The sequence below is a fragment of the Phocoena phocoena genome, chromosome 8 (genome assembly GCF_963924675.1).
Source record: "Phocoena phocoena chromosome 8, mPhoPho1.1, whole genome shotgun sequence".
In the NCBI taxonomy this organism is placed as follows: Eukaryota; Metazoa; Chordata; class Mammalia; order Artiodactyla; family Phocoenidae; genus Phocoena; species Phocoena phocoena.
The window spans coordinates 21,051,339-21,071,181 of NC_089226.1; the positions used below are offsets into that span (position 1 = coordinate 21,051,339).

The 19,843-nt window shown below is 35.2% G+C and overlaps 1 protein-coding gene across 1 annotated transcript in view; it reads right to left on the reverse strand.

Moving 5' to 3' along the window:
• SIK2 (salt inducible kinase 2) overlaps positions 1-19,843 on the reverse strand; it is a 127,106-nt gene that overhangs the window by 104,489 nt on the left and 2,774 nt on the right. The window contains exons 2-3 of the mRNA XM_065881842.1: positions 10,029-10,145; positions 7,302-7,365 (exon numbers count right to left, since the gene is read on the reverse strand). Coding sequence (XP_065737914.1) covers positions 7,302-7,365; positions 10,029-10,145 — 181 coding nt within the window. The remainder of the gene's footprint in view (positions 1-7,301; positions 7,366-10,028; positions 10,146-19,843) is intronic.

The window sequence follows — 19,843 nt, forward strand, 5'->3', positions numbered from 1 at the left end:
AATTTTATAATACCTTTCTCCCTTTTCTCACCATCCATATGTACATAACTTCTTGAAATTTGGCTTTACCTCCCAATTCATTGAAAAGTACTCTCTTCAAAGCATTGATGATCTCTTAATGACCAAACATACCCCTCTTCGTTCTAAACCCTCGCTTGTCTAATCAGGCCAGAAACTATCCTTACTTCCCAAGATATTCTTCTACTTTACCAATTCCACTTTACCCACCTGCCTCCTAAATGAAGGCATAAACAAAACTCACTTCTTAGCTGCCTTCTCTCTGAGGTCTCATTATTAATTATAGCTTCACTCATACTTCTACACAGATAATTGTCAAATCTATACCTCTATTACTAAACTCCCCTTTTTTGACAGAAGAGGATTTACTGAGGTATAAATTACATACAATAAAATGCAAATTCTTAGGTGGTTACTTAGATGAGTTCTGATAATGGCATACTCTATATAACCACCACTCAAAACAAAAATAAACAGTTCCATCACTCAAGATAGTTCCCTCTTATCCCTTTGCAGTCAATTTTCCCCTCTCCTCAGAAAGAGTGAAAAGAGACAACCACTTATCAGCTTCTTGTAACATTATTATTACTTATTTATTTATTTTTATTTTTGGCTGCGTTGGGTCTTCGTTGCTGCGTGCAGGCTTTCTCTAGTTGTGGCGAATGGGGGCTACTCTTCGCTGTGGTGCATGGGCTTCTCATTGCGGTGGCTTCTCTTGTTGCAGAGCACAGGTTCTAGGTGCACAGGCTTCAGCAGTGTGGCACGCCGGCTCAGTAGTTGTGGTTCACGGGCTCAGTAGTTGTGGCTCGTGGGCTCTAAAGTGCAGGCTCAGTAGTTGTGGTGCACGGGCTTAGTTGCTCCGTGGCATGTGGGATCTTCCTGGACCAGGGCTTGAACCCCTGTCCCCTGCATTGGTAGGCGGATTCTCAACCACTGAGCCACCAGGAAAGCCCCTTATAACATTATTATTGTTGCCTGTTTTAGCAACCTGTTTATGTTGCTGCATGTATAAGTAGTTTATTCCTTTTTATTGCTGTGTCATCTTCCTGTACTGCGGTATTGCTATACCACAATTTGTGCTATACCACAATTTATTTTGGATACATTTTCCTGCAGATGGACATTTGGGTTGTTCCTGCTTGTGAAAAAGGTCGCTGTGAATATTCTTGTACAAGTCACTTTATGAATATTTGTTTTCATTTTTCTTGAGTAAATACCTAGGAACTGAATTGCTCAGTAACAGGATAGATATAAGCTTAACTTTGTAAAAAACTGAAAAATAGCTCTCCCAAGTGGCTGCACCATGTTACACTCCCACCAGTAATGAATGAGAATACTAGCTGCTTTATATCCTCCTAACATTTCATATAATCTCTTTAAAACAATGTTACCTCATTGTAGCTTTTAATTTGCATTTCTCTGATGACTAATAACATTTAGTAATTTTTCTTGTGCTTATTGGCCATTTATATATCTTCTTTTGTGAAGTGTTTGGTTCCAGTCTTTTGCACGTTTGTTAAATTGGGTTGTTTGTCTTTTTAGTGTTGAATTTAAGTTCTCTTTTGAAGGTTACCTGTTTCTATCTTCAACTGCCAACAGCTCACATCAAACTAAATGTCCTGATGTTATTTCCAACAGTACATCTAAAATCTAATTTGTAATTTTTTAGTTGGGAACGAGGCCTCTCTATTGCTGTCAACCACATCACAAATATTCTTCAATCACATATGCTTTAAATCCTAACTCTCGATGTTTTCCTCTTGACAGTCAATAAGAACTCTTGAGAGATGGCAGATAGTAATTATTAATGTACAGCCTCTGGAATTGCATGGTTCAAATTCAAACTCTCCCATTTATTTGCTGTGTGACTTTGGACAAATTACTGAATCTTTCAGTGCCTATCTTACAAGGTTTTTGTGAGGTTTCAATAAATAAATTATATAAAGTATTTTAAATAGTACCCAACAAAGAGGGAGTACTCAATAAATATGGCTTGTTGTTATTGTGGAAATGCCTTTTGCCTAAAATCTTTTCTCATGAATCTAACAACTAACATCTTAATCTAGGCATTCAGCCTCTTACCTCTAGACAATAAAAACAGTCCCCTAAATAGCCTCCTTCCTCTCCTCTAATTCAGACTACACACACCTGCTGGACTTATCGTCCTAAAAGTCCTTACACATATCATCACCTTTTGGCTCTTTACCATCTTCTGGCTCACGGATGCTCACTCTGACAAATAATCCTAACCCTTTATCCAAACACTCAAGGTCTTCCACAACTGCTCCTACACACCTCTCTAACATATGCTTCTTACTTATAGCAGTAGGGAAAGAATTAAAAAACTATCAAAAGATTGTGCCTTAAACAGAAAAAGCCAGAAGCTGCAATATAAGCATATTACTTAGGAAAATGGAGGTAAATCTAAATTAATCAGCTGAAAGAAGTACAAGTGGTTGCCTCTGAGAAAGGGAAATGGCGGTGGGAAGAGGATGGGAAACAGGCATTTTTTTGTAACAAATCTTGCAGAATTATTTGACTTCTTACCTTAGTACATGTTTAACTTTTGTAAAAATAAAAACTTGTAAGATAGAAAGACACAGACCAAGAAAAATGGAAAGAAAGAAAGAAACAGAGGGAGGGAAGAAGGGAGGGAGGGAAGGAGGAAGGAAGGAAGAAAGGAAGGAAGGGAGAAAGGAAGGAAGGAAGGAAGGAAGGGAGGGAGGGAGGGAGACTGATTATTAATTGAGGCAATTTAGTTGTCCTTAACTAAGGATAATCCGTAGACCTATGTAAGGAATAGTTGGGCACATCCATTTACTTACTGGAGTTATCCTATTTGCAGATTGAAGATTCTGAATTTTATCCAATAAATAATAGGAAGGTAAGTAAAGGTTAATGAACATAGTAGTAATATAACAAAAATAATAGTTGGGGAAGATTAAACAGGAAATATACCAGAAATATACTTGACTGGAAAAGAAATAGGGTGTGGTAAAACATGAGGTCTTCATAATTGAGACATGAGGGGATGAAAGCCTAGATAAAGGTGATGACTGTGGAAACAGAAGGGTTTAATTTCAAGTTATTCTTCAAGAACACAGAGTATGACTTGCTGGCCACCTAAATACAAAACTAAGAAAAAAAAAAGGAACACAATGCCCTCCCGCACAGAGGAGGCACTAAAGGTATATTTGTAAAGAGTAATTCCAACATTATAAACATGAACATTAAATCTTAATATATAGTTCTTAATACATAGTTGAATATTGTTTCTGTGGTTCTGTTTCATCTAAAACAGACTGAAAACATTTTGGCTCAGAATTCACTTAAAACATTATACATATTTTTCATTACTTGATTAATGTTCCATGGACTGCATCTTCCCACTTCTATTTTACTGTCTTCATGCGCTCCCCCTTAGAAACTCACTGGCTTTGCCTGTAACTACTTGAATCTACAGCTTACTCTGTCTTATCTTCCATATTTACTCTAGCTATTTTACATGAAAAAATCCCCAAATTATGCTTCAATTTATATAAAACAATGTGATCCAAACCTTTATCATCAATGGTCTTAGCAAGAAGTAGCAACTCAGAATATTCTATTTTCATAGAAATGACACCTAACAAATAATAGCCATTTCTATCTAGTTTACTCATAAAACTACAGCCCGAAGCTTTAAAAAATATTCCAATGGGGCTTCCCTGGTGGCGCAGTGGTTGAGAGTCCGCCTGCTGATGCAAGGGACGCGGGTTCGTGCCCCAGTCTGGGAAGATCCCACTTGCCGCGGAGCGGCTGGGCCTGTGAGCCATGGCCGCTGGGCCTGCGCATCCGGAGCCTGTGCTCCGTCCGCAACGGGAGAGGCCACAACAGTGAGAGGCCCACATACCGCAAAAAACAAACAAAATCCTTCCCTTGACCTCAACTACCTTCCCATTTTTTTTTCTCCCTTTTTGAAATGGAAATCCTTTTAAGAGTTTTCTGTTTGGCTCTCTCCATTTTCCTCTCTCATCTGCTCTTCAATGTAGCTTTGGCTCACTCACTCCACCAAAACAGATACAATGGTCAATTGTCATTCTTTTTGTTTCTTGACTATCAGTAGCATCTGACATAGATGTTCACTCTATCCTCCTGAGAACACTTTCTTCATTTGGTTTCCAAGACACTGCATTCTCTAGGTTTTCTTCTCTGTCTTCTTTGCTAGTTCTTTCTATTTTCCTGAGGTTTTAATGTTTGAGTGCCTTGGGGATCAGACATTGGTCTCTTTCCTAATCATATTCTCTACTTGGGTGGTCTCCATCTCTCAAGAAATCCTACTGATTCTACTCATTCAAAACATACCATGAGTGACCACCTGGCACCATGTACACTACTGCTACCCTGGCCTGAGCCATAATCATCTCTCACTTGGGACTACTGGTCTCCTACCTGGTCTCCCTGTTTCCATCCTTGCTCACTACAATCTATTCTCAACACAGCAGCCAGTGATGCTTTTAAAATGTTAGCTTAGATACAATCACTTCTTTGCTCAAGCATCTCTCTAATGGTTCCCTAATTTTATTCAAGGTAAGAGCCAAAGTCCTTACATGGTCTACAAAGCCCCCAAATCTGCCCCACTCCTGCCTCCCATTTACTTTTCTGACCTCGTCTGACCTTTCTACTATTCCTCCTTGCTAGCTCTTGCTCTTCCCTCTTGCTTGCTTCTCTCCACCTACACTGGACTTCCTGCTATTCCTTGAACACACCAAGCACACTGCTGCCTCAGGGGCTTTGCATTTATTCTTCCCTCTCCTTGGGCCACCCTCTCTTCCCCATATCTATATGGCTGTGTTTTCTAGTCTGTTCAAATGTCAGCGAGGCCTTCCCTGACCACTCTATTTCATACTGCAATCAACTCTCCCACTCCACATGCCCCCTTCCTTGCTTTATTTCTATAGCATGTACCACCATCGAGTGCACTATACAGTTTACTTATTTTGCATATTGTCTCTCTCCCCACACTGAAAGGCAAGGTTCCTGAGAAAAGGAATTTTTGTCTGTTTTCTTCATTGTGGTACTCTTCCCACATAGAACAGTGTGGGACATATAGTCAGCTTTCAATAAAGATTTCTTGAAAGACAATTAATATGGTGTAGCCAGCATTGCAAACCAGATCTTTTTGGCTTCAAAGCCCACACCATTCTATTAAAACTTCAGCTAAGAAGCTTCTAGTTGAATCAAATAGCTAAAGAATTTAAATAACTTGAAGACATAGAAATAGTAACTATCCAAAATGAAATACAGACAGAAAGAGGAATTTTCAAAATTGGAATCAGTGAGCAGTGGGAGGATTTCAAACAGCCTAATATATGTGCAATTGGAGTCTTTGACAAAGAGACCAGCAAAATAATGGCTGAAAATTTTCTGAATCTGATGGAAACTTAACATTCACAGATTCAAGGAGCTCAATGAACATCAACCATAAGAATCATGAAGAAAACCACACAAAGGCACATCATAATCAAACTGTTAAAACCAGTGGTAAACAAAATCCTGAAAGCAGCCAGAGGGAAAAACGGCACATTATATACAGAAGAATAAAGGAAAAGGATGACAGCAGCTTTCTTGCCAGAAATAATGCAAATGAGAAGACAGTGGAGCAATATCTTTAAAGCACTGAAAGGAAAAAAGTCAACCTAGAATTACATACCCAGTACGAGTATCATTTAAAAATAGACAAAATAAGGATTATTTTAGACATACAAGAGCTGAAAGATTTCATCGCCAACAGACCTGCACTGCAAGAAATGCTAAATAAAGTCCTTCAGGCAGAAGAAAAATGATGTCAGATAAAAATATGTATCCATATAAAGGAATGAAGATGAAAACATGCATCTACATACAGAGATGTGGCAATGGTAACTCCACTAGTAAATGTATAAGATTTTTTAAAATATTGAAATCTCTTTAAAACATAATTCACTTTTTAAACAAAATTAATGACACTGTATTTTGTGTTTTATAAAATAGGCATAAATAAAATGTATGACAAAGAAATAATGGTGAGGAAGGGTTAAACAGAAGTATATTATTGCCAGGTTCTTACACTCTGCGTGAAGTGGTAAATATTACTTGAAGGTAGACTGTAAGTTAAAGACTTGTACATGAATGTTCATAGCAATTCATGTGTAACAGCCCCAAACTGAAACCAACCCAAATGTCTATCCATACATGAATGGATAAGCAACTTGGGGTATATTTACAAAATTGGATACTACTTACAATAAAATGAAACGATATGTTATTACGTGCAACAAAATGGATGAATCATAAAATAATTAAACTGAGAAAAAGAAGCCAAAGAAAGGGTATAGACTATATAAGCACCTTTATATAATAAAACTGTAGAAGACATAAACTAATCTATAGTGACAGAAAACAAATCAGTGCTTGCCTGGTGGTGAGGTGGGGCAAGAAAGATTACAAAGGGTCACAAAGAAACTTCTGTGGTGGTGGTCTGTTTCACACATCTGTGTGTGAAAACTTATTAAATTGTACACATTGTATGTGCGCAATCTACTGTATGTGAATTCTTCAATAAAGCCGTTTAAAAAACAATTTCGGACTAAATTTAGGTTAAAAAACAAAATGTTTAGACTACCTACAGTGTTCTTGCTCCATAAAGTAAAAATAAAATAGATGAAAGCTAAAACCAATAAAATAGTTATAATTTTTTAAGGGTTAGAATGGATCATAGAAACCAATTAATCAAATATTTTTTTATTAGAGACAAAGGAACTGAATCCCAGAGAGGTTTAGAGACTTCCCAGAGGTCTTATAGCTAAAGTTAACAGCTTACTAAACTATAAGATCCACAATAGCAGGGACTGTGTTATTTAGGTCACCACTGTATCCCCTACACCTAGTACAATGTCTGAGACACAGTACAAGCTCAATAAATATCTGACTATCTTTACCCTGGAAAGAAAGGTAAAAAGGAAGATAAATGAAAGAAAATCTCCTTTGCAATATGACTGAAAGTTTCTCCCTATCTTTGATTCTCCAATCTCTTTAACACAGATGAAAGAATTAAGCAATAGCTTTAATATCATAAATACAAGAGACTAAATTATATTCCATATTTTTAGCTTACTGGATATTTTATTATGTTCTAATGCTTAAAAATTTCTAATTCATGTTAGCAACTTTTAAACAAGCAGGAGAATTAATAGAAGATACTCTATTCATAAAGCTTACTGACATTTTCAAATTTAGAAAAAAATGGAAAGAAATGTGCTTACCAAAAATTTCTCCATTTTTGGCATATTCCGTCACAAGGTACAACATGCTTTTGGTCTCCATTACCTATTGATAAATAATTCCACATTAGTCTCACAGGAAAAGATTGCAACATTCTATGGAGTTACCTAAATTAAAACTACTAATAAAAGTATCAAGTTATGAATAATTCAGAAGCTGGTGAGGTTTACAAGACTGACAATATCCTTCTGCTAATATTTTTGTGAAAAATCTAGACCCTTCATCTTCCAAATGTGGTCCACAGACCAGAAGCAGGAGCAGCGGCACTGCCCAGGCTTCTGTTAGAAATGAAAAATCTCAGATCCCATGCCAGACCTACTGACAAAGAATTTTCATTTTAACAAAATCTTCAGGTGACTATAATGCACATTCATGTTTGAAAAATACTAATATAGGTAACAGGAATTTTGAAGATCAACTTTTTACCTCCTCACTGACTTTTCTAGCTGTGTTATATGGTAGAGCTTATAAAATAGAGCTTAGGTAATCTGGCTTGTAACCTAGCTAATCTGGCACAATGTGGTAGTCCTCCTACTATACTTTCATATTTTTACAAAGTACTGTTATTTTAAAACATTGTTCAAAAGCTTCTTCATAGCTCCACTGCTATACACTTTTATTTAAATTAGTTTTTCTAAATTCAGAAAGGAACATACATACTGGCACATGCTAACAATGTAATATTTAAGTGCTATCTACTGAAAGGCTAAAAACTAATTTTGCTCTAACATTTAAGTTTAGGACTATTCCTAAAACAGGTCTGAAAACTAAGAGCTACCTACAATTTGGGTCTAAACAACTCCAACAGTAAGTTAATGTAACTGATTATTGGAGTTCATATAAAGACAGAATTATCATGTGAATCGTGGTAGTTTTTTGGTTTGTTTGTTTTGTTTTTTAATTGAAGTATAGTTGAAGAATCATGGTAGTTTTAACGTCAGTTTGAGTTATGGGTCATCAGACTTCTAAGGATGTGATTAGTTTCTTATAAGTATCCTCTTTAGGGAAAAAAAAGAAGCCTAAGGGGAGAAACACTCTGACATAACTTTGCTCTAAGAGGCCCTCTGCAGTTTTAGGAATTGTTTTGAGTGGCACACCATAGTCTCTCATTCTCAACTAACAGTAATGCTCTCCAATGGTCTCCACATGGTTTACATTATAAATCTCTATTGATAAAGTCATTTAGCCAAATATATACATGTATGTATGTATAGAGGTAAATGTATATATACACATACATGTATATATGAATATATACACACAGAGACACAAATTACATACTTGTGCCATTTTATAAATATATACATTATAAGAGGCACACAAGAAGATAAATATAAAAGTTAAATAGAAGTTCTAATATTTTCTTATTATACTCCAAGGGATACTTGTGCTAACCAATTTGAGTGCACTAGCTAGTGCACTAGTGTGCTAGCACTAGCTCTCTGAGGAAAAAAAAAAGAGCCTGACTTGTAAGCCAATTTCTGTGGTGTAAAAATACTCCTACCATCGCCGATTTTGAGCTATTGACACTAACATGGTGTTAACTGGCTCACAAAAGTTCTGAATATTTAACAACCAGCTCTCACAAGCAAGTACAGGCTGAGCCCAGCACACCAGTAGGTACACACATCATACTTTAGAGATCAAAGTCATAGACTAGCATACTGTAACATTTTAGCTTAAAAACAGTTTTCCAATATAAAAATTCTAAATATTAATGAATAGAAATATAAAAAAGGGTTTTGTATTACATTATCATTCTTAAATATAAATTACTCTTCAAAAATCTGAGAAAAATCTTCCTTTTACAAAAACATGGCTTGGGCTTCCCTGGTGGTGCAGTGGTTAAGAATCCACCTGCCAATGCAGGGGATACGGGTTCGAGCCCTGGTCTGGGAAGATCCCACATGCTGTGGAGCAACTAAAGCCGTGCGCCACAACTACTGAGCCTGTGCTCTAGAGCCCGCAAGCCACAACTACTGAGCCTGTGTGCTACAACTACTGAAGCCTGTGCACCTAGAGCCCATGCTCCGCAACAAGAGAAGCCACCACAATGAGAAGCCTGCGAACTGCAATGAAGAGTTGTTCCCGCTCACCACAGCTAGAGAAAGCCCACGCACAGCAGTGAAGACCCAACACAGCCAAAAATAAAATAAATTTTAAAAAACAACAACAAAAAAACGTGGCTTTACACTTGAAAGAGGTGCAGCTTATTTTAACAAAAACTGTATCTTAATAAAGTTAATTAAAAAAAAAACTTATTTACTTTATCTGATAAAAGAACCCCCCAAAAATAAACATTTGGCTCTAGGTATTATAAAGTATGCCACTAAGTAATATACTATTTTAGCCTTTGTATTTCATAAAACATAAACAATATATTTTTTAAGTAAGCAAAACTGCCATATCCTCATTAATGGTACCACCACCAAAACCCAGCAGGTTTAAGCATGTTATCATAAACGCACAACTACAAACTTGGCAATCAAATAACTTACAGTCTGAGAGACAACTTAAAATTAAGCTGCTAGTAGTTTTTTATTTCTTAATTTTTAATTTAAATATAGAAAAATGGATGTATTCAGATGAATAAAAGCATATAGTTATCTTTTTATAGACTGAAAAAACTAACATAAAAGAGAAAAATGATGATGTAAAATAGAGTATTGAATGTAAAAAGCATGGAGAGGTGTAAAGCTAAGTCATACCTGATAAAGTTTGATTATGTGAGGGTGGTCTAACATTTTCATTATTTGTACTTCTCGGTAGATTTTCTCAAGGTTCACTGCATCCAGCTGAGACTTATCTATTATTTTTATCGCCACCTGCATCCCAGACACAAATAAATACAATTAGTATACAATGGTTAACATCTCCAGTTAAGAATCTTTTTAAAAAATGACATCTAACGCAGACCTACTGGAGAACGGACTTGAGGATATGGGGAGGGGGAAGGGTGAGTTTTGACAGGGCGAGAGAGAGTCATGGACATATACACACTAACAAACGTAGTAAGGTAGATAGCTGGGGGGAAGCAGCCGCAAGGCACAGGGATATTAGCTCAGTGCTTTGTGACAGCCTGGAGGGGTGGGATGGGGAGAGTGGGAGGGAGGGAGACGCAAGAGGGAAGACATATGGGAACATATGTATATGTATAGCTGATTCACTTTGTTATAAAGCAGAAACTAACACACCATTGTAAAGCAATTATACCTCAATAAAGATGTTTTAAAAAAAAAAATGACATCTAAGACTTCGCCTGTAGGTCCCTGTGACGATGATAACTAGCTTAAATTCAATGCTCATTCATTCATCATTCAACAAGTATTTCTTAAACATCTACCATGTATAAGGCACTGTGGCAGATTGTTCGGGAGTGTCTTTAATGTGCTATGAAGAATAACCCTGCAAAGTTACTTGAATAAAACATACTTCTCTTTCAGTACAACTATAACTCCTTATTCCATTTAAAAACCGAAAAAATAAAATCTCAGCAGTTTCAATTAGTTATCATCCCACTGCAAAGTACCTATAAACAAATGATCAGCCAAGTAAAAGATAGTTTCTTTTATATTGAAATACAATTGTTCTAGAAAAGCAAGTGATAGGTTCCAAAGCATAGAGATATACCTTTCTGGAAAAAAACTAAGTGTAAATAATTAAAACTCATCTACATGAAAAGATACCAATTGGATTAAATTTTGTTTTAAAAATCAAGTGCAAAAACTCAAATGTTAGTAATCACACTAAATTTTTACTTCCTTAAAGGAATGTGATTTCAAAAAATGTGGCCTCTTCCTGTAATAACTAGATAGGAACCCAAACCACTCAAGTTAACAATTTGAAGGAAATGCATCTGAAGGTGAATAACTAGGTAGTCAGAAATCAACAATCGTGTACTTTCTTCATGGAACCAAAAAGAACTAATTTTTTTAAATTAGTATTTGGCATTTGGTTAGGAAATAAGCTATTCTGACTCAGATAAAACTTTCAGAAAATTGGGAACTACCCAAACTTTAACAAGTTCTGAAAAAACTCTGAAATGTACTTCACATTCTACCCAAAAGCATTCTGAACATAATTCGGTCTTATGTTGTTGTTTCAGGGTAATTTTTTATATCAATTATTGTATGTGGTATAATAGTTCAATACTCCTAAAAGGTAACCAAGAAAATAGGACTCAACCTGTCAACTCACTTAATTCCCTTAGGCTCCTGTTAATACATTTTTTTCTTCTTTCATTACAGTTGCCCTGTCCTCCTGTTATCTCTTAAAGTTCTACAGTAAGGTTTACTTCTTACCTTTCTCTATTTCTATTTTGCTGTCCATAGCTTGTTTCCTAATTTGAATTAATTGTAACTCATAGAAGAACTCAAGCTTCCCAAGGGAAATAAGATTACTAAACATGACAAGTAAAATTAAATTTATTGCCTAAGAAGAAAGGGGGTAGCTCCTTCTCTAGGCAGTAAAGTTTGCAGGTTTTGTGATAGCTATTTTCATTATGTTTGGTGGTATTTTATTTACTCCCATATCAAAATATTCTAGAAAGTAAAAAGTGCTAAACTTTGACTGCTAGAGGAGTGACTGATTAATATTGTACTTGCTAGTAGGAACATTATTGAACCACCTCAAACCAATACATGTAAGATGACCGCCCTGCCCAACTACAGTATGATAGAATACAGGATTATCAGTTATTTTGGGTAACTTTGGGTAAAAGCTGCCAGATAAAAAGATAAGTGTATATTTTAATTTCCTCAACGTTCCTTAGGAAGGTAACATGGAGTTTCATAGACATGCATATTTTGAAGAAAATTTCTTGCCCTACAATTTCTGGAGTGCATCTACATACCAGTAGTCCCTCCCCAACAAAAAGCTTTTATAATGAAGTGGGTCACAATTATCTAATAAACAGAAAAAAAAATAAATAGAAAGGAATCATGGTTTAAAAAATCTCAGCATGGTTATTGTCATTAAGAAAATTTTTTATTATATATATCTTGAGCACCATATTTAATGTTAAAGAAAAAGTTTAAATACTAAATACCAATTAAAGTGAGGTATTACCAAGAGATTTCTCCTCTTTGATACTCTTTTGGAATCTGGGCCTCAAATAATGAAAAAGTGAAAAATATATGTTACCTAATTAAATTTTATTAAGTTATAAACATCATTATTTAACTGTTCTCAGCCAAAAAATTCTCTAACGACAAAATATAATTCTCTCCTCAATTTTATCTTGGGTCACAGACTGTATGTATGTGGACCACAAGGCTATATATTTACATCTTCACACTGTTACCCCTTGTTTGTAAGGCTGCTTTCAGAGGATTATGAAAAAGTAGATTGTGCGTTAGCATGCTCCTTGTAATAGTCAGGGCTAGTCTAACTGCTATAACAAGTAGACCCCAAAACGTACACTGATTTGAACACAACGGAAGTTTATTTTTCATGCAGCAAAACTGGACGGGTAAAGAAGTTAGCAGGTAGCCCTCTTCCATGCAGGCATACGATGTATACAAGGAGTCTTTATTACCTTTAAAGGGTTAAATAAAGGTGGTAAAGGGTAAAGGATAGACAGTCTTGGGAATTCCCAGGTGGTCCAGTGGCTAGGACTCTGTGCTTTCACTGCAGGGCGCCCAGGTTCAATCCCTGGTCGGGGAACTAAGATCCCACAAGCCACACAGCTCATGGCCAAAGAAAAAAAGGACAGACAACCCTGAAGGTTGTCCCCATTCCAGTCAGACAGAAGGAGAAAAAAGCTTGGAGGAGCCCTCCTGAGAGGTTTTTATGGGCCAATCCTGGAAGTGGCACACCATAGTTAAAACTTAGTCATATGACCATACCTAAATGTAAGGGAGGCCAAGAAACATTTGAGCTGTAGGTCCAGGAAGAAGAGGAAAGAGTGGATTTTTGGTGATCAGCTAGTCATCTCTGCTATTCTCTTCCAGGTAATTTCTTAACAATGGGACTCTTTACCAAGTACTTCCCAGAAATATGATGATGACTTTCACAATTGTACAGCACTTTTTAATTTAACATGATACTTTCATATATTTTATCTCATTTATATCTCAATTTTTTGAAGTAAATGGAACAAGCAGTACACTCATAAGTTGATGAAACTGAGGTTCAAAAGATGTTACATAATCTACAAGGTTCTAAAGCTCAAGTGAATTAATGGGAAAAACCCCACAGGCCTTCAAACTTCAAGTTCCATCTTTTCACTCTTCAACGAGCCTATTATTCACACATTTACTGAGCACCTGTTGTATGCCCGGAATTATGTCCAGGATACAAAAATGAACAATATATGATTCCTACCTTCAAGGAACTTAATAGGTCCGTGAGAACACATTTTGGAAAACAAATTTAATGAACAACAAAAATCTGCATTGGGGGATTTTCCCAATGTTGTATGAAATTCTGAATTTACAAAGAGCTGTGCTCCACTAGTTCATTTTAAAGATAACTATGGGGCTTACCCTGGTGGCGCAGTGGTTGAGAGTCCACCTGCCGATGCAGGGGACACGGGTTCGTGCTCCAGTCTGGGAAGATCCCACATGCCGCGCAGCGGCTGGGCCCATGAGCCACGGCCGCTGAGCCTGCGCATCCGGAGCCTGTGCTCCGCAGCAGGAGAGGCCACAACAGTGAAAGTCCCACGTACCGCAAAACACACACACACACACACACACACACACACACACACACACACACACACACAAAAGATAACTATAAACTTAGACTTCTGGGAACTTCCTCTCTGCATCCCTTCTCTACTTAGTTCTGAACATAGTACCAAGGACAAAATCTCATGGTTACAACAAAGTCAAGCAAGGGACTCCAAATCAAAGGATTCATTTTTGGTGTTGCTCATCTAAATTATTCAACTCTCTAATTCCCAATTATGCATACAATATCTTAAAAAAACCTTCAATGAATTTATATGGTGATAAAAAATTAATATTTCTTCTGCTAGGACACAAAAGGAAGGTTTCCTATACAACTTTGGAGAGCGTATTGGATAAACTAGGATAATTACTATCAAACTAAATCCCATGTAAAGTAGCAACACTGGATATTCAACCTCATAAATAGGAAAATGTATATATACCTAATATAATGTTATATGTCAATTATATCTCAAAAATACTTTTTCAAATTATATTCATAAAGATGAAAAAACACCCTTGTGAGCTAAAATTCAATGAGATGGCCATTTTTATATACTGTTAGTAGGAATATAAAATAGGTTATAATTTTTCTGGAAGGTGATTTGGCAATCTTTTGCAAGAACCTTAAAAATCATCCATCCCATTTAGCCTAAGGCTTCTATTTCTGAGCATTTATTTGTAGAAAATAATCTGAAATGATGATGAAGATTTGTGTGTAAATATATTCAAGAGTATTGCTTATAATATAAAAAATAGAAACAATAATTGGGAAATAAGTACATGATTTATGGTAGGTTTATATTATGATCGTTACACAGCTATTAAAATAGTTCCTTTTAATAATATGGAGAAATGACGAGACTAAAATATTAAATTAAAAAATCAGGATATCATTGCAGTCTCAACACAAGGTATATATAGAAAAAGACCAATAAAAACTAGATATAAATATGACAAAAATGTTATTGGTGGGTGAAAAAAAATCATGAATTATTTTATTTTCCTGATTTACTTTTCAGTGCAATTTTTCTTCAATGAGCATGAACTACTTTTTTAATAAGAAAAAAAAGTGAAATGAAGTTATATTTATTATATATGCTAACTTCTCCATCTGTGAAACATTATTTTCCTTTTATTATTTCTCTAAGTTCTCTAAAAGATGGTTATATTGTTTAATACGATTTAAATATTAATTATGAAGACTATATACATAGAAATGTTTCCAACAATGTTAAGTAAAAAAAAAAAGTAAAAGTAACAACTATGTAAAACACAAATTTGCAAGGAAGACAAAGAATTAAATGTAAGAGCAGAAATGAAATAGTGTTAAGCTGATGGATAAAAGGGATTTTTTCAAGTTTCAAAATGTAATTTAATGGTACACTTTTTGATACTTTTAGAAACAATTATTTCACTTCTCATAAAAGAAATATTAATCTCATGCACTTAAAGAAACCACACACAAAACTGGCTTTGGGGGACTTCATAAGGAAGTTACACAATAAGAGCTATCCTTCTAGTAAAAAATCAGAAGGGATTAACGTATGTTTGCTGTCTCAGGTAATATGTGGTTCAGTGTTATTTACTACTAATACACTAATTCTACACTGTCCTTCTGAAGTACCAAGTAGCAAAATCCTTACCATATAATTAGACCTCTGAAATTAAAAAAGTGAACGCACTTTTCAAGCTTATACATTAAATCACAGGTAGAATCAGAACATACCAGCCTATTGTTTGATTGAATAGTGATTGTGATTGAGTGGTCTACAATGAAAGGGTTTCTGAAAGCAGTAAAGTCAGTAATAAAACTGACATGGAGTTCTCCAGTTACCCTTTAAGAATAAATAAATTAAACTTTTTTCCAGTTTAAAATTTGACTTTTAAAATGTAAGAATTTATACAATAAAATAAATCCTCATTAAAATTTAATCTGACTTTTATAATGGTGTGTAAGGAAAAGAGATTGGAGGGAAGGTAAATGTCACTACACTTTTAGATCCATAAAAATTGAACAGAGAATTTTTAAGGCTATAAAAGAAGTGATTAAAAATAATCTATCTTAGGGCTTCCCTGGTGGCGCAGTGGTTGAGAGTCTGCCTGCCGATGCAGGGGACACGGGTTCGTGCCCTGGTCCAGGAAGATCCCACATGCCACGGAGCGGCTGGGCCCGTGAGCCATGGCCGCTGAGCCTGCGCGTCCGGAGCCTGTGCTCCACAATGGGAGAGGCAACAACAGTGAGGGGCCCGTGTACCGCAAAAACAAACAAAAAATAATCTATCTTAAAAAGTACTTAAATAAATCAACAAAAAGACAACTCAATTAAAAAAATTGGCCAAAAGACAAAAAGCAATTCACAAAAGAAATGTAAACAGTCATCTTATAAAACTGTAATCAAAGAAATGCAAATTCAAATAAAAATATTGTTTTTCCCTATCAAACTGGGAAAGATTTAAAAATTATGTATTCTTCCTGACAAAAATTATTAGGTACTCCTTTTTTGGAGGTAATTTGGTATCTCATGCCATCAGATATGGATGTAAGGACATACTCCCTGACCCAAGAATTCCACTGCTATGGGATTACCCTGAGGAAATAATCAGATAGATGCACAAAGATGTATATACAGGAATGTGCTCTGAAATATTATTTTAGAAAGAGAAACGGCAAGAGAGAGAAATAATCTAAATGTTCAATAACAGGAAATTGATTAAATGAAATACAGAGAGTCATATGCAAGGATATTATTTAACCATGCTTTAGACATTATTTTTTTAAATGGGAAAATGTTAATAACAGATTTAGTAAAAAACACAGATTATATGTATGGATGACATCAGTTTTATTATATATATATATATATTAAATATATGTGAATAGCTAAGAGTATATGAACTAAATATTAACAGTGGTTGTCTCTTGGTCTGGATGGTGGAATTAAAATAGGAATGTTTATTTTCTTCTTCAAGTTTTTCAACAATGTCTACAAAGAACATACATATCTTTTGTAATTGGGGGAAAAACACATAAATACTATGTTTACTTTAAAGAAGAAAAAACAAATTTTCAGTTTAATTCATCCAAGATTCCCATGTTAACCTGTTTAAAGTATTTTTTAAATGCTTTTTAAAATGAAAAGTTTCTGATGAAATTCCCAAATGTAACCATCTTTCACGCTTCCAATAAACTCAAACTGGATATATGGGCTGCTTCTCTTTGAAGGGTGAGAAGGCATTCTCCACAAATGTCCTGTATAAAGGAACTTTTACATAAATGACATATTTTAAAAATATGGAGGTGGAAAGTAGAAGAGGTATTAGGTACACTAAAGAGGAAAGAAAGATATCTTAATGAATTTCTGGAATCCATTTGGCTCCAAGGAAATGAATCTGCCATCAGTAGTGGGCCATAAATCAAATAACATCATGTGAATCCAGGAATCGAGGCCAGTTTCAGTTATTTCCAAATAAATGGTTTCTTAATTGCCTGATGACTGGGACAGAATTTCCCAGTGGAATTAAAAGCAGAATGCATGAAACTCTGTTAAGCATTTCTACAGAATATAAAAATTTATACAACTCTTATTTTGCATGTTTGTCTTCCCCTCCTCCCAAAGCACAGATCATTCTGAACAATATGTAGCAGAATAAACTTGACAAATTTTACTTGTCTGGAGTGCCAAGAAACTAAAGAACAATTTCTAGTAAAGCATATATATTCCATGAAAAATCTAATTTTTATTTCAACACACAGTTAAAGATCATACATAGGCCTAGATACAAACATTACTGGTTAACTTATTTGGTAACAATTCCTCCTGTTGCATGTAGTACAGCTGCTTCTTGACATCTGGAATATTTTACAGAACAAGAGTAACACCAAGACTACAGAGAGGAGTCTTAAAATTTTAAAGCAAAATATAAAATTCAAATGTATTAAAAAATTGAGTTCTCTTCCTCAAGAAATACCATAATCAGGGTGTAATATGCCCTTCTTTTGTTTCTACCTTTGCTCTAAAAATGCAATTTTGTACTTAACTATTTGGAAAGCTTTAAAAATGCTTACATTTTAAGGTAGTAGTTTACGAATTATGCCTAAATATAAAAGCGCCCAAATGCACACAGAATGATTTTCAGTGAAAAAAGCAGTTTTTGAAAGTCCCTTGCTATGCTTTATATTCCAGATTTTCTTAATTATAAGTAATACCTACATGCCATTTTAATAAAATAATTTTCAGAATCTGTGTGAAATATCTTTAAGATTCCATGGACCACACATTCATATGCTCTTTAGCCAAGCAACACAAGAGGTATGGTATTGAGGAAAACTCAATTATCACAGAAAAGGTGTGAAAATAACTAATGATGGTTATCTCTGGGTGGTGATATTATAGTTAATTCTTTTCATTTATCTTCACTTTTAAAAATGTTCAATAATAAACATGATAGATTTGATAATAAAAATACACTATTTCTTTAATGTAAAAACAATACCTTCTTACTTGGTAATTTCCCTTCCAGGAATTTACCTCCAATCTCTCCCCCTAAAATAACTGAAAGTGCAGATACAGAGTTATATACATAAAAATTATTCGCTGCAAATTATTTATTGTAAGTAAAAACTTGAAACTGCATAATGTTAAATAAGAAAATTGTTAAGTAAAATAGGATTCATCTACAAGGTAGAACATTATGCAGCTATTAAAAATGTTTAATAAAGTTATATATAATAAGCAAAATGTTTAGGCTATAATGATAAGTGGAAAAAGAAGATACAATTTATATAAGTGTATCTACCATGTGATCTCATCTATGGGGGAAAAAAAAGCATTAAAAAAAAAAGAAAGACTGGAGGGAAATGTACCATAATGTTAAGAATGATTTATTTCCACTGAGGGAGGAATTACACATGTACTTTTTTGTGCACTATATTCTTCTTGATATTTTCTACAACAAGATTATGTTTCTTTTATAGAGACAAAAAAGTTTAAGGGCACAAATGACTTTTCTTAAATTTTACTTAACAGACAAAACAACAACAACAAAAAACTAGTCATATGCTTAGTTAGAGGGAAAAAGTTCTTTACTAGTGCAGTATTAATAAAATACACTTCTCAAGGACACTCACAGCATAGCAAACTAGCAACCACTACTGCCTAAAATAGTTTAACAGTCTAAATGCTACTATTCTTTTTCCATTATGTTAATTTTATAAAATTAGCTACTCTAATTCATAAATCACAAACCAATACTACAAAGCTTCTTTGAAGTATTATATTAAGAAGCCGGATTCTACTATCACCTGCCTTCCCTTTTGTGTGTAAAATTTACACAGAGATTTAACATGAGAACACTGCTTCAGATGATGATGTAATTATATTTCTTAAACAATGTTAAGCTATTTGATAGATTATACCAAAATGAAGATCTCCTTTGTCTACTGATTTTTTTTTCCACCTAAAAGGCAGTATTGGATCTCCCAAGCTCTGTGAAAATACATCATTTTTGAGTGATACAGAACAAGAGACGGAGAACCAATTAAAAATAAAAGGGTCCAACTGTTCATCACTTAGCTGCTCAAACTGAACCCTAAAATTTGCCTGGAGTTCAAACTTGGGAAAAAAGACCCTTACATTTTATTTTATTTATTTATTTTTTGCGGTACGCGGGCCTCTCACCGCTGTGGCCTCTCCCGTTGCGGAGCACAGGCTCCGGACGCGCAGGCTCGGCGGCCATGGCTCACGGGCCCAGCCGCTCCGTGGCATGTGGGATCTTCCCGGACCGGGGCACGAACCCATGTCCCCTGCATCGGCAGGCGGACTCTCAACCACTGCGCCACCAGGGAAGCCC